This window comes from Staurois parvus, unplaced genomic scaffold (genome assembly GCF_062004578.1).
Source record: "Staurois parvus isolate SC_StPar_1 unplaced genomic scaffold, SC_StPar_1.0 ptg000148l, whole genome shotgun sequence".
Taxonomy (NCBI): Eukaryota; Metazoa; Chordata; class Amphibia; order Anura; family Ranidae; genus Staurois; species Staurois parvus.
Window position 1 is genome coordinate 676,201 of NW_028317944.1, and position 12,312 is coordinate 688,512.

Genomic DNA, 12,312 nt, shown 5'->3' on the forward strand with positions numbered 1-12,312 from the left:
GCGCAAGGCTTGTGCACCCCTTTCTTTTTCTTATTTTGTAGTGCCTTTCTGAGCTTCCCCAGTCCCAAGGGGGCTTCACAGCTTTGCCTGTTTGGATTGAATGAAAAGGTTGAAGAAGCTTTTTGCCTCATCTGGTCTTTTGCGCACAAGAGTTTTTTTTTCTTCTACTTTTTTAGTAAATCCAGTTATCAAGTTGCAGTTAATCAGACAGGGGTTCTGCTGCTGTTCTATGTAAGTCAAGGAATATTAAAAAATTATAAAAATGTATTACACATCTACTGAGCGACATATCAGACTGGATGTCGCTCCACTTCCTTAAACTGAACCTCTCCAAAACCGAGTTTCTTGTCTTCCCCCCAGCCCAGACACCACCCCCCATTGACTTCTCTGTCACATCCAACAACGCCACCATCAAACCCGCCCCGCAGGCCAGAGTACTTGGTGTCATTCTGGACTCCAACCTATCCTTCCAGCCCCAAGTCCAATCTTTAACAAACTCGTGCAGACTCAAACCTCCGCAACATCGCCAAAATCCGCACGTTCCTAACCCCAGAAACCACTAAACAGCTCATCCACTCCCTCATCATATCACGACTCGATTACTGCAACTCCCTCCTCACTGGCCTGCCTCGCCGATGGCTATCCCCGCTTCAGTCCATCCTGAATATGGCTGCCAGACTCATTCACCTTTCCAACCACTCCATCTCCACCACCCCCCTCTGCCAATCCCTCCACTGGCTTCCGATTGCGCAACGGATCAAATTCAAAATCCTAACACTGACATACAAAGCCGTCCACCATACTGCCCCGAACTACATCACTGACCTAATATCCAAGTACCACCCAACACGCACACTCCGCTCCTCACAAGACCTCCTTCTCTCTAGTTCCCTGGTCTCCTCCTCCCATGCCCACCTCCAGGACTTCTCCAGGGTGTCACCCATTCTCTGGAACTCCCTGCCCCAACCCATCAGATTATCACCTACTCTCCTCTCCTTTAGGCGCACCCTGAAAACCCATCTCTTCAGGGAAGCCTACCCCACCCCCTGCTAACTTGGCCGACCTCCTCCACTCTTCCTACCACTCCATCCCCCACAGCTATCTCCTCCTGTGCCACCATCCTCTCCCTCCTAGATTGTAAGCTTGAAAGAGCAGGGCCCTCGATCCCCTCATGTTTTGCATTGTATTGGTATTGTTCTGTCACATGTTCTGTCCCCTTTGTAATGTACAGTGCTGAGCAAACTATTGGCGCTTTATAAATACTGTATATTAATAATAATTACACATATGTGATGCTGGAATACAATGTAATTGATGCTGTCCCAGAAGATTGTACTGTTCTGTAACTCAACATAGAGCTTAAAGGCATCTCTGAAGCATATCATTTAAAAAAATGCTGTTTTCCCCAATGTCTTATAATTCACATGCTGCGCTAAGGGATTTTATGCTCCATACTCCACAATCACATCTCTGGTGCTGGGCAGGCTCGTCTCCACCGAAGCAATCAATTGTACTAGCAACAAGAATGCCACACACTGAGATGCAAAATAATATTCTTCCTTTATTAAGATAGCTAGCTTGAGCAAGTTATTTGTTTTTTTAAGAGAAAGCACTGTGTCAAATATGAAACATTTCAGAATAGAACCTTTTTCTGCTCACTATCTTGATAATGGAAAAATATTTTGCATCTCATTGTGTGGTATTCCTGTTGCAGGTGCTTTTTTTAAGTCATATAAATAGGAAGGCCCTCTTTCTGCGGAATTATATTTTTAATAACTTTTTATTGCATCGGTGCCCCAGTCAGTGCTCAGCTTCCTATGACCTTGTTTGTCAATCCCTTGACTTGACTTCACCTTAAAAATAGACCTTTTCACCTTTTAAATAGAGTTCACATTTTAAATATTCCCCTTTTAAATAGGGTTCACATTAAAGTTTGAAATTTGTACATTTTATGATGGGTTCACTACACGATCCAGCGAATCAAACCTGGGCAGCTTTGTTCATCACTAGTCTTGACCCATCTAATGAGTGTATGTTTGTTTAACCTGTGTGACTGGACTGTGACCAAAGTACAGCACTTCTCACAAACATGAGAAATTTGCTGACCTTTTTGGCAGCATGTCATTGGACCACACTGCAACATAATTATAATCAATAAGCTCCTTAGTAAATCACATTCAGCTCTGAAACAATCTGATTTTTCTATTCGGGCAGCACAGTGGTTTAGTGGTTAGCACTTCTGCCTGGCAGTACTAGGGTCGTTGGTTCAAATCCCAACCATGATACCACCTGCCTGGAGTTTGCATGTTCTCCCTGTGCCTGCAAGGGTTTCCTCTGGGTACTCCAGTTTCCTCCCACACTCCAAAGACATGCTGGTAGGTTAATTGGATCCTGTCTAAATTGTCCCTAGTATGTGTATGTATGAATGTGAGTTAAGGAACTTAGATTGTACACCCCTTGAGGGTCAGGAACAGATGTGAATGTACAATATATATGTGTAAAGCACTGCGTAAATTGACAGCGCTATATAAGTACCTGAAATAAATAAATAAATATTGGAAGAACTTTAGGAAAGGCTTAAGAAACACTGACTGTAGATATGCTTTCAAAACTAATACAGAGATTTAAGACTATGAGTGCAATATTTTTAATCTTTTAAAAGCTACCAGTTACCATTATTGGCCAATATATTTACTCATATTCTCAGCATCTTCCTGTGCTTTCTTTGCAGGTATCGAGTGCTTTAGTTCACCGTTTAGATTTTGATGACCACATAGACAAATTGGTTGGTACCTACAGCAGAGGTACTAAAAGAAAACTGTCGATGGCAATAGCACTGATTGGGAAGCCACAGATACTCCTTCTGGTAATGTATACAGCAGGGGTTTATAGCCAGGGTGCAACATATGTCTGTTAGGGGAGGGAGAATGATGTTCCTAAATGTGGTTACTCTCTTGTGGGTGCTGGTGCTTGTAGGCAAGTATGTACTTACTGAGCATTAGGACTGGATTTATCTAGGAGAGGACATAAAAAGTGGGATCAAAACTTGTTCCTAGCTATTGACACTCACCATGTTGAGTAGAAAAGCAAGCAGGATTAATATTGTGATTCCCAGCAGCCTTGTGGCAAGAGTGACTGTAGTCCACGTCATGCTTGGAAATTATTGTCTTACGCCATTTAAACATGCCAAGTAAGGATACATTGGTAAAGTGGATGTGGATTCTGGAATTGTTAAAATACAAGGGATGTTATGAGAAAGAAACAACTTATTCCTGTGCTTAGGAAGTTTGCAATGTAATATTTTATTGAGCAGAAATGCAATATTTCACCCACGTACTTGAACTTCTTTTAGTGATATTTTATGTTTAATTTGGGTTTTGTTGTTTATTATATTAAGGATTCCTTTATAAAGGTGAATCGACAATGTTAGGATTTTTTAGGAATTTAAAATAAACTAGTTGATTGAGTGGTAGCATACACATTTGTGGAGGAGAAATGCTCTGCTTTACTACTACTATGCTAGGTAGTGGACTCTGGGCCTCTTTAACACGAGGGACAGAGAATGGTCCTTCACAAACTAGAAAGTTGATACGAGCGCTTGGACTAATATGTGAGCAGCTGGCATAAAGGTACAACCTCAAAACCTTCTCATTGGTAACATATAAAAAAATGCAGCGCTAAATGTATAGAATAATGACTAGTGTAACAAATCGTGTCATTTAGGAATAATAGTAGATGGAAATACAGTCCAATGACATAACAGAAATAAGTGCATAAAGTGATCAATAATCAATGTTGATGCATCCCACATTGTGATAGTGGACATCCAAATACAGGTGAAGTATCAGTGGTTACCGTGCTCAAAGGTGTGTATATAATATGCACTAACCAGATAGCGCACAATTTAGTGCGTTTGAGTAATCAGACCACTCCTGGTACTCTGGAACTGGGAAGAACAAGACCTGAGGATCATCTGGCAGAACGAACAGCTCGGCAGGTGATCAGCATCTCATCTTTACCAACTGCGGTACCTCTTCCATCCAGCAGGGGGCCCTCACCCTGGGCGCCCCTTTGATAACGTGCTCGTCTGCAGGAAACACGTCAGGGTGGAGCCTAGCCGGTTACGTCACGCCGTCCGAGCCGCGTGGAGGCCGGCGGCCAATTTTGAATCTGTACTATCTGCCAAATGTGAGTGCTCATCTGCTTATATTGAAATCAATAAAGGATCTTAAAATTACTACACTATCAGAGTTTCTGTTGGGGCCCGTTGTACCACGAGCCCCCTCTTTCAAGGTGGATCTTCTTAGCCCGATGTGTATGATCTTGGGGTGATTCCCTGACTGGTATCTGAGAGCTCATTATACATGGGTGGGGGCCCCCTGCTGGATGGAAGAGGTACCGCAGTTGGTAAAGATGAGATGCTGATCACCTGCCGAGCTGTTCGTTCTGCCAGATGATCCTCAGGTCTTGTTCTTCCCAGTTCCAGAGTACCAGGAGTGGTCTGATTACTCAAACACACTGAATAGAGAATGGTCCTTGTTGAAGAATGAGGCTGTTCACTATAAAACTAGATACTTTGATCCCCTTTAGACTAAATGGAGAATATGATTTAACCGTATCAATATAGAATTCTTGTCTCCTGATTGTGGATTTACAATATTCATTTTCTACTTTTAAAGAGGAACTTCACCCAACACATCCTAAATGAAATTTAATATCCCTAACATTTTTTCATGTATGGGAATAAAACTACTTACTAGTCCATGGAATCCAGTGTTGTCATCTTGCAGGCAAAGTTCCCTTTGCTCCTCTCAGCTCCTGCTATCCCATCTTAAAATGAGATCCAGTACATGTGCAGGCAAGCTGTGTGTCTCTACCGGGACCTGGCAGAAACCTGCAGTATTTCAGTGTATGTAGGGAGTCTGGCACACTGCTCTCTGGGATGTGTGATACAGACCAGGGGCGGACTGACAATGCATGGGGCCCCCGGGCAATAGGGGATCATGGGGCCCCTGTGTCCTTACCCAAACTCAAAAAAGCCTATGAAAAAGGTACCAGGGGTATCTCATGGGGCCCCCTACTGACCCCGGGCCCTCGGGCAGTGCCCAAGTTTCCAAATGGTCAGTCCGCCCCTGATACAGACATCCCAGAACGCAGCGGATGGTCAGATGATTTATCCTCGTCTAGTTGAGGAATTCAGAAATATAGATGTAAAAAAGGAAAAACAAAATTAGTTAAAAAATATAAAATTTTCTTCAATTGTGTGTGGGGGGGGGGGGAGTTTGATAGGCAGGTGAGATGATGTTTTATAAATAGGTAAATGCCCACTTTAAGTGATAGTGTCTGGTATGGGATTTGTAGTTGCTACACTAAAATGGGGGTGATTTGTTTGACTTGCTATTCTTTTTGCAAAAAACGAAAAACGAAAAACGTTTTAATTGTAACTGATTTGTGTGAATTACTTTCAGCTATAGATGGACTGTGAATCTGCACTTAGAAACAGGGCTGTAACCATCAGATAGGGTAGCTGTTTTAGGAACTGTGTGATCTGTTTCAGCATTGGAAATGATGTATTAACCTCCCTGGCGGTATGATTATTTCAGATTTTTGGTGCTGAAAGCGGTACATTTTTTTGCATGGAAATATGTAGTTTTTTTATTGTAGGCTGTAATTTTTAGGAATAACTCACTGAAATCTGTCCGAACAAGAGTCTAGTAAACATCCCGGGTATGATAAAACTTGAAACACAAAATCATAAATTATAATTTAATAAATAATCATAAAAAATAACAATATAATAATAAATTTAATTCAATAATATAATCAAACCAAAAACACTGAAATTTGAAATATAGCGCCAAGTTCGCACATCGCTGAGCAAAGTCGCAGAATCGTTTTCAGTGTCTGATGACGAATTTCCCCCACGAATCATTATTACTCAATTCTGCAAGTGGTTCTGATTTACTATCGCTGTTCTCTAGCCGGTCTAAAACCGCTTTTGACATAAAGGGACGCTTTTTGGACGCCATGGATGTTCCTCAGTTTACAGGCAGAAAGAACAGTCAAAATGCAGGCAGGGCGCCGGACAAAGCACTCGGGACAAAATGTATGTGAAATGGTTTGAAACAGCAATGTTTTACTATGTAATAATAATTTTTTTAAAAAATGACATTTTTAAAAAAGTTAAAATTTGCCGCTGGTTCCGGCGCCCGTACGTCCCGACGTCATAAGGACCGGAACATGGAAGCTGGATGCCGGCATCGGCCGGAGGAGATGGCCGGGGACGCTGCAGGGGACACATCGCGGGAGCGAAGGACAAGGTAAGCGCTGCAGGGACTCCCTATGCAGCGCCGCATGGTAAGCCCGAGTGTAGCTCAGGGTTACCGCTTTTGGTACTGAAACTCTACCCCGAGCTACACTCGGGAATACCGCCAGGGAGGTTAAACAACAACCATTAATATAACTGAAAAAGAGTTTTATATGTAGATTCAATACTGGTTTTAGACAAAGTTTGACTAAGAATCAAGCAAAAATAGCTAAATGTGAAAGATATTTTAATGTCCTAAAACATTCTTTAGGATGAACCCAGTTCTGGAATGGATCCATGGTCTAAACGTCACCTTTGGGAAGCTATCAAAAAAGAGGTTCATGATGGTTGTGCAGCAGTCTTTACCTCTCACAGGTACAGTACTCTAAAAGTGGAGAAATTCTAACAATTTTCAAAACTTAAAAAAAAATAAAAAATAAAATTATATATAGTACATATATTTATTTGTTTATTTAACCCTTTCTCTGTCAGAACTACTTTTGTGTTTTTTACACACATTAAAAAATAATTTTAGGCCTGAAGATCAGTAAAAACCCCCCAAAATTATTTATTTTCTAAAAGCAGTGACCCTGGAGAATAAAATGGCAATAGCTCCAATTTTTTTATGTCACACAATATTTGAGCAACGGTTTATCACGCACACATTTTTAGTAAAAAATACACTAAAGTTAATTTCTTAGTACATAAACACAATATTACCCAAGTTTTTGGTAAAATCTAAAGTTGAAATTGCACAGATGAAATAGGTACCAAACATATCAAGCTTTAAAATTGTGCCTGCACGCAAGATGTCAATGAACTTCAGTACCCTATATTTTTCATTGGCAATGGTTTAACAGCCCCAGCAGGTGTGTTTATGTTCATGTGTGCACATACAGTGGGGATCGAAAGTTTGGGCACCCCAGCTAAAAATTTGTATTAATGTGCATAAAGAAGCCAAGGAAAGATGGAAAAATCTCCAAAAGGCATCAAATTACAGATTAGACATTCTTATAATATGTCAACAAAAGTTAGATTTTATTTCCATCATTTACACTTTCAAAATAACAGAAAACAAAAAAATGGCGTCTGCAAAAGTTTGGGCACCCTGCAGAGTTAATATCTTGTACTGCCCCCTTTGGCAAGTATCACAGCTTGTAAACGCTTTTTGTAGCCAGCCAAGAGTCTTTCAATTCTTGTTTGAGGTATCTTTGCCCATTCTTCCTTACAAAAGTCTTCCAGTTCTTTGAGATTTCTGGGCTGTCTGTCATGCACTGCTCTTTTAAGGTCTATCCATAGATTTTCAATTATGCTGAGTAGAGATGAGCGAATTATTCAAAAATTCGATTCGGCTGATTCGCCGAATTTGCGGGAGAAATTCGATTTGATGCGAATTTATTCGCCGCAAATTTAACTTATTAAAAGGGTTTCTAGGCTTCAGAGAGCCTTTATATTAGTGCAGAACACTGTACCTTTAATTTAAATGCCCTTGGAGTCTGCTGGGGAAGAGAAATAATACTGTCAGTCAGTATGACATGCAGATGAGTGCCGTCGATCTTAGAATCACCGCACACTTCACTCATTTGGGCAGTCACGGGGCACGACGAAGAAGAAGAATGAAAAGAAGAATGAAAAGAAAGAAGAAGAAGAATGAAAAGAAGAAGAAGAATGAAAAGAAGAAGAAGAATGAAAAGAAGAAGAAGAATGAAAAGAAGAATGAGAAGAATGAAAAGAAGAATGAAAAGAAGAATGAGAAGAATGAAAAGAAGAATGAGAAGAATGAAAAGAAGAATGAAAAGAAGAATAAAAAGAAGAAGAAGAATGAAAAGAAGAATGAGAAGAAGAATGAAAAGAAGAATGAAAAGAAGAATGAGAAGAATGAAAAGAAGAATGAAAACTTCTTTTTGAAGAATGAAAAGAAGAATGAGAAGAAGAATGAGAAGAAGAATGAGAAGAAGAATGAAAAGAAGAATGAAAAGAAGAATGAAAAGAAGAAGAAGAAGAATGAAAAGAAGAAGAAGAATGAAAAGAAGAAGAAGAATGAAAAGAAGAATGAGAAGAATGAAAAGAAGAATGAAGAGAAGAATGAAAAGAAGAATGAAAAGAAGAATGAGAAGAATGAAAAGAAGAATGAGAAGAATGAAAAGAAGAATGAAAAGAAGAATAAAAAGAAGAAGAAGAAGAATGAAAAGAAGAATGAGAAGAAGAATGAAAGAAGAATGAAAAGAAGAATGAGAAGAATGAAAAGAAGAATGAAAACTTCTTTTTGAAGAATGAAAAGAAGAATGAGAAGAAGAATGAAAAGAAGAATGAAAAGAAGAATGAAAAGAAGAAGATGAAAAGAAGAAGAAGAAGAATGAAAAGAAGAAGAGGAATGAAAAGAAGAAGAAGAAGAATGAAAAGAAGAATGAAAAGAAGAAGAAGAAGGAATGAAAAGAAGAAGAAGAAGAATGAGAAGAAGAATGAAAAGAAGAAGAAGAAGAATGAGAAGAAGAATGAAAAGAAGAAGAAGAAGAATGAGAAGAAGAATGAAAAGAAGAATGAGAAGAATGAAAAGAAGAATGAAAAGAAGAATGAAAAGAAGAAGAATGAAAAGAAGAAGAAGAATGAAAAGAAGAATGAAAAGAAGAAGAATGAAAAGAAGAATGAGAAGAAGAAGAATGAAAAGAAGAATGAAAAGAAGAAGAAGAAGAATGAAAAGAAGAAGAAGAATGAAAAGAAGAATGAAAAGAAGAAGAAGAAGAATGAAAAGAAGAAGAAGAATGAAAAGAAGAATGAACAGAAGAATGAAAAGAAGAAGAATGAAAAGAAGAATGAAAAGAAGAAGAAGAAGGAGAAGAAGAATGAAAAGAAGAATGAGAAGAATGAAAAGAAGAAGAAGAATGAAAAGAAGAAGAATGAAAAGAAGAATGAGAAGAAGAAGAATGAAAAGAAGAATGAAAAGAAGAAGAAGAATGAAAAGAAGAATGAAAAGAAGAAGAAGAATGAGAAGAAGAATGAAAAGAAGAAGAATGAAAAGAAGAATGAAAAGAAGAAGAAGAAGAATGAAAAGAAGAAGAAGAATGAAAAGAAGAATGAAAAGAAGAAGAAGAAGAATGAAAAGAAGAAGAATGAAAAGAAGAATGAAAAGAAGAAGAAGAAGGAGAAGAAGAATGAAAAGAAGAATGAGAAGAATGAAAAGAAGAAGAATGAAAAGAAGAATGAAAAGAAGAAGAAGAATGAAAAGAAGAAGAAGAATGAAAAGAAGAAGAATGAAAAGAAGAATGAGAAGAAGAAGAATGAAAAGAAGAAGAAGAATGAAAAGAAGAATGAAAAGAAGAAGAAGAAGAAGAATGAGAAGAAGAATGAAAAGAAGAATGAAAAGAAGAATGAGAAGAAGAAGAATGAAAAGAAGAATGAAAAGAAGAAGAATGAAAAGAAGAATGAGAAGAAGAAGAATGAAAAGAAGAATGAAAAGAAGAAGAAGAATGAAAAGAAGAAGAAGAAGAAGAATGAAAAGAAGAATGAGAAGAAGAATGAAAAGAAGAATGAAAAGAAGAAGAAGAAGAATGAGAAGAAGAATGAAAAGAAGAAGAAGAAGAATGAAAAGAAGAAGAAGAAGAATGAAAAGAAGAATGAGAAGAAGAATGAAAAGAAGAATGAAAAGAAGAAGAAGAAGAAGAATGAAAAGAAGAATGAAAAGAAGAAGAAGAAGAAGAATGAAAAGAAGAATGAAAAGAAGAAGAAGAAGAAGAATGAAAAGAAGAATGAGAAGAAGAATGAAAAGAAGAATGAAAAGAATGAGAAGAATGAAAAGAAGAATGAAAAGAAGAAGAAGAAGAATGAAAAGAAGAAGAAGAATGAAAAGAAGAAGAAGAAGAATCAAAAGAAGAAGAAGAAGAATGAAAAGAGAAGAAGAAGAATCAAAAGAAGAAGAAGAATGAAAAGAAGAAGAATGAAAAGAAGAAGAAGAAGAAGAATGAAAGAAGAATGAAAAAAAGAAGAATGAAAAGAAGAAGAAGAAGAATGAAAAGAAGAATGAAAAGAAGAAGAAGAAAAATGAAAAGAAGAAGAAGAAGAAGAATGAAAAGAAGAATGAAAAGAAGAAGAAGAAGAATGAAAAGAAGAATGAAAAGAAGAATGAAAAGAAGAAGAAGAATGAAAAGAAGAAGAAGAATGAAAAGAAGAATGAAAAGAAGAAGAAGAAGAATGAAAAGAAGAAGAAGAATGAAAAGAAGAAGAATTCCAGTACAGCAAAAAGTGTATCTGCAGAGAGCTCCGCTATTTCTGACAGTTCTCTGACAGTTCCTTCACATTTACAGCGGTTGAAACATTGTATCTATTTATTTCCGAATAAAAACATCTGTATCCTAAATGGAAACAAATAGATACAATGTTTCAACCGCTGTAAATGAACTGTCAGAACTGTCAGAAATAGCGGAGCTCTCTGCAGTGACACTTTTGCCGGCTGATCGGGAAAAATTCGATTCGTGCACCCGAAGTTTGCTAAAATTCGGATTCGATGCGAATCGAATTTTTCCTGATATTCTAAACGAATTCCACTTCGCCAGGTTCGATTCGCTCATCTCTAATGTTGAGGTCAGGAGATTGTGAAGGCCATGGCAAAACCTTCAGTTTACGCCTCTTGATGTAATCCTCCGTGGATTTCGAGGTGTGTTTAGGATCATTATCCATTTGTAGAAGCCATCCTCTCTTTAACTTCAGCTTTTTCATAGATGGCATCAAGTTACCATCCAAAATTTGCTGAAATTTTATTGAATCCATTTTTCCTTCTACTCGTGAGATGTTCCCTGTGCCACTGGCTGCAACACAACCCCAAAGCATGATTGATCCAACCCCATGCTTAACAGTTGAACAGAGGTTCTTTTCATTAAATTCTGTGCCCCTTCTTCTCCAAACGTACCTTTGCTTATTCCGGCCAAAAAGTTCAATTTTAACCTCATCGGTCCACAGAACTTTTTCCTGTATGTTTATTTAGAAATCCTATGAAGTACACCTGTTCCTGGGTGATAATGCTCATTTCACTGTAACCATGGTTGAAGGCAGGGCTGCTGTTAGAAACCATGGGGCTCTATAAATCCAACCTGACAGGTGCCCTCCTAAAATGCTTACTGTGGCTCGGTTATGAATGAACACAGTTAGTGATCATTACTGATCACTCATTGTGTTCATTCAGGAAAGGAAGGGGCCATATTTACTGGACCCTTCCCTCACTCTCCATCCTGAAGGATCCTATTGTGTTCTTGCAGCTGCTGGAGGAAAGGAGAGGAGGGAAGCCAGCAGCACTGAGGGGGGGGCACAGGGGGGCCTGAGCAGCAGGGGGAAATGGTGCACAGGGAGGGTGATGGGTGCAGCACGGGGGAGGAGATTACTGGAACTGATCCCCTGTATGGCTTTCTCTGCAGCAGCTGAAAGCCAGCAGGAGGGAGAGGAGAAGCAGCCAGCTTTCAGCTGCTGCAGGGAGTCATAAAGGGAAATAGTTCCAGCAAATGCCCCTCCCACCATGCCAATCGCCCTCCCTGTCCATATCTGATTCACCCAGCTGCCTGGGCCCCCCTGCTGACCTGGGCCCTTTACAGGAGGACTGGTGGTACCCCCTTATCCACGGCCCTGATTGAAGGCATGGTTGCCACCCACACAGCATTTCAAATATGTCTGCCTTTGTTTACCTCCATTATATGGAGAATGATGGGATTAGTAGTCTATGCACCAAAGATTACATTGTTTTTGCTCCTAGTTTATCTCACAAAAAGTTGCAAGGACACTGCATTTCTGACAAAAACAGGTTTCCATATTTGCTAAAACTAAAGCAGACACCTCATTTTAGCAGTAGGCTGCAATATATCATATTTTTTTCTTTGGTTCATAATTCTTTAAAATACGCTCCTGTTCCCATCATTAATTCCCATGATTATTATTTATCTAAAATTTTTTGGAATACTGTATATGTACTTGTTTCATTAAATATTCCTTTGTTGTATTGGACTGGATGGACTTTTGACTTT

The 12,312-nt window shown here is 38.7% G+C and overlaps 1 protein-coding gene across 1 annotated transcript in view; it reads left to right on the plus strand.

Moving 5' to 3' along the window:
- Positions 1–12,312, plus strand: part of LOC149464696 (ATP-binding cassette sub-family A member 13-like) — a 594,838-nt gene that overhangs the window by 540,869 nt on the left and 41,657 nt on the right. The window contains exons 32-33 of the mRNA XM_089674212.1: positions 2,732–2,866; positions 6,579–6,682. Of these exons, the coding sequence (XP_089530338.1) occupies positions 2,732–2,866; positions 6,579–6,682 (239 nt within the window). The remainder of the gene's footprint in view (positions 1–2,731; positions 2,867–6,578; positions 6,683–12,312) is intronic.